At 40.9% G+C, this 2,443-nt stretch overlaps 1 protein-coding gene across 1 annotated transcript in view; it reads right to left on the reverse strand.

Moving 5' to 3' along the window:
- Positions 1 to 784: 784 nt before the first annotated feature.
- Positions 785 to 2,443, reverse strand: part of LOC102489483 (mitochondrial import inner membrane translocase subunit Tim23) — a 25,108-nt gene continuing 23,449 nt past the window's right edge. Inside the window, exon 7 of the mRNA XM_006165905.3 lies at positions 785 to 1,322. Coding sequence (XP_006165967.1) covers positions 1,207 to 1,322 — 116 coding nt within the window. The 3' untranslated portion in view covers positions 785 to 1,206. The remainder of the gene's footprint in view (positions 1,323 to 2,443) is intronic.

The raw sequence follows: 2,443 nt of genomic DNA on the forward strand, positions 1-2,443 counted from the left end.
CTGAGTATGTATTCTTTTGCATTAATGTATTTGGTGCCTCCTTCCATTAAAAGCATTAACAGCCATATCTTGTGTTTGTAAAACTTATTTGTTACGAAGTACACTGTCACGTGTATGTAACTGTTATATAAATGTTAGGCATATAGCTGAGAAACAGCCTGGATATGATTCGTATATTCACTGTATCATCAATGTATTCCATGCCATGAATCTTAAGTTGGCAAAGAGTAGGTTTATTATTATTTCCATTTCCAACCTTTTTCTGAAAACTTTTTTTTTTCTAAACTGTGGGACTTCAGCCAAAATTCTGTTTTGCTGGATTCTGTTTTACTAGCTGCATCCAAAATGACCCTAGTTTTCTTTTTCTAGTCATATAGCTACCAGTTTAGTATTTACTGTATATATGTAGCCTGCAGTGCATTTATATTTGATTAACTACATTTTACAGATGAGAAAACTCTTAAACAACTTGTTCTTAATCCGTTTAGCTTCCAAAGACTTCCTTAAAAATTTCTAGTTCTTCACTTTCTCAGTAAGGAGTTAATGTTACAGATTATTGTAACAGACTATTACAGTAATGGTGTAATGGTTACCCTGGCATACATCGGGGGTCGTTCAGTGTCACCTCTATTGGACAAAACTCTTACCCCAATTGTCTGCCACCAGTAGCATTTCAACACCAACACAAAAACATGTTTTGGCCTAGTTGGGGCAGAATAAAAAGCCAAGATTAACTTTCACTTTATACCATACCCAAGTAGATGTTATTAAATGGAGACACCCATTATGTTTGTTGGAGTTACGACTTTGGTTCATTTTCACCCTTTATTCAGAACACAGAGCAACATTACAGTTTTGAATCATTAAATTAATAATCTCGGTGGCATAATATTGATGACAAACATGACTTGAATTCTGAGAGTAAGTGGTTTTCCAGTTCAGGGGTAGGAGAGAGAAGAGCAGGTACACGATTTCCTCTCCGAGTGAAGAGAACCACGTGACTCAGTGTGCCACCAAAGGGTTTTGGCATCAGCTCACTAAGGGCTGGACGGAGTGCCAGTCCTGGTCAGCCATCCATGATCTTCATAGCAAATCAGAACCTCCAATTTTTCAAACTAATTGTTGATAAAGCATAACTCCAGACTGACTTGTAATTGGATCTGGGTTACTACTGAAGTGTCCTCTGCTCACCAGTTGGCACAATCCTCAAAGTGACTGCTGAAGAAAAGAGCCTTTCATGTGCTCCCAGTTATTGTACAGAGCATAGAGGCTGGTGATTGTTAGTCCTGCGAGACCACCGCGGGCTACCCCTCGAAGACCACCTGGGGAAGAGGGGGGGAAAAAAAAACATTAAGGAGCCTTGTACTGCCCAGTGTTGTAACATGGAAGGGCTACTTAAAACATAGTATTGCAAAATGTAAACACTTTTTTCTGAAGTGAGAAAGTCTTCCCTCACCCTGGGGGGGTGGCGGGAAGGAGAGTAATGGCCATGCCACTATCTTTATCTTGTGATTTGGGGCATGCGCACATATGCACCTTATGTGTATTTCAAGCTGCCATTTGAACCTCACAACTGGCTGTGAGGAATCCAGCTATTTAACCTCTATGCCACCTGCTGGCCCCACAGAGAGACTTCTAACAAAATGAGAAATTACCTCCTGGGAGGGGGGTGACCATGCCACAATTCCTTCTCTCGGGATTTGGGGCAAACACACATACACCCGCACACATTCCTGGTCTGAGTTTAAGCCACTGGGTCCAGGACATGATTCCCGGTTGACTATGTCAGAGTCCAGTGATGTAACCATTATGCCACCTGCTGGTCCCCAGAATGTTTTAAAAGTAATATAAAAGAAACCAAGATTTAAGTTCTGGAGATAAATTCCCACTCATAATACATAATTCTGTAGGTGTTGTTTACACACACAGATAATGTGTGGTTTTAAAAACTGCTAGGAAGCATATTATGTTCTTGCTGGAGAAAGGGAGTGTGAGACAGCACCCTCCATGGGGGATGGTAATACAGCAATCTCTTCTCCATTTCTCCCTTTTGAGAGTCTGGCTGTGCGCACACATTCCTGGAGTGCTTTTCAAGCTGCTAGGTCCAGAATTTGCGGGATATGGCTGGCTTAACCACCATGCCATGGGCTGGCCCTTAATTACTATTTTCATACTTTTTACTTCAAAATGTGTACCTCAAATCATCAGCAGTAATGATTTCTGAATTTCTCCCAATTCAACTTGCAGCTTGAGGCATGATCTTACACTTGTTAATTGAAGGTCCAATCAGATCAGTTTTTTCCTGACAGTCACATATTCTAGAACTTCATTTAGCACTGTTAACGCTGTAATGTACACAAGGTGACACCCTATTTGGAAACAGTATCAACAGTCTTAGGACTGTGGCTGGGTCCTCCAAATATTAATACTGAAGATTCAAGGA

Source organism: Tupaia chinensis, unplaced genomic scaffold (genome assembly GCF_000334495.1).
Source record: "Tupaia chinensis unplaced genomic scaffold, TupChi_1.0 Scaffold144071_2, whole genome shotgun sequence".
Taxonomy (NCBI): Eukaryota; Metazoa; Chordata; class Mammalia; order Scandentia; family Tupaiidae; genus Tupaia; species Tupaia belangeri.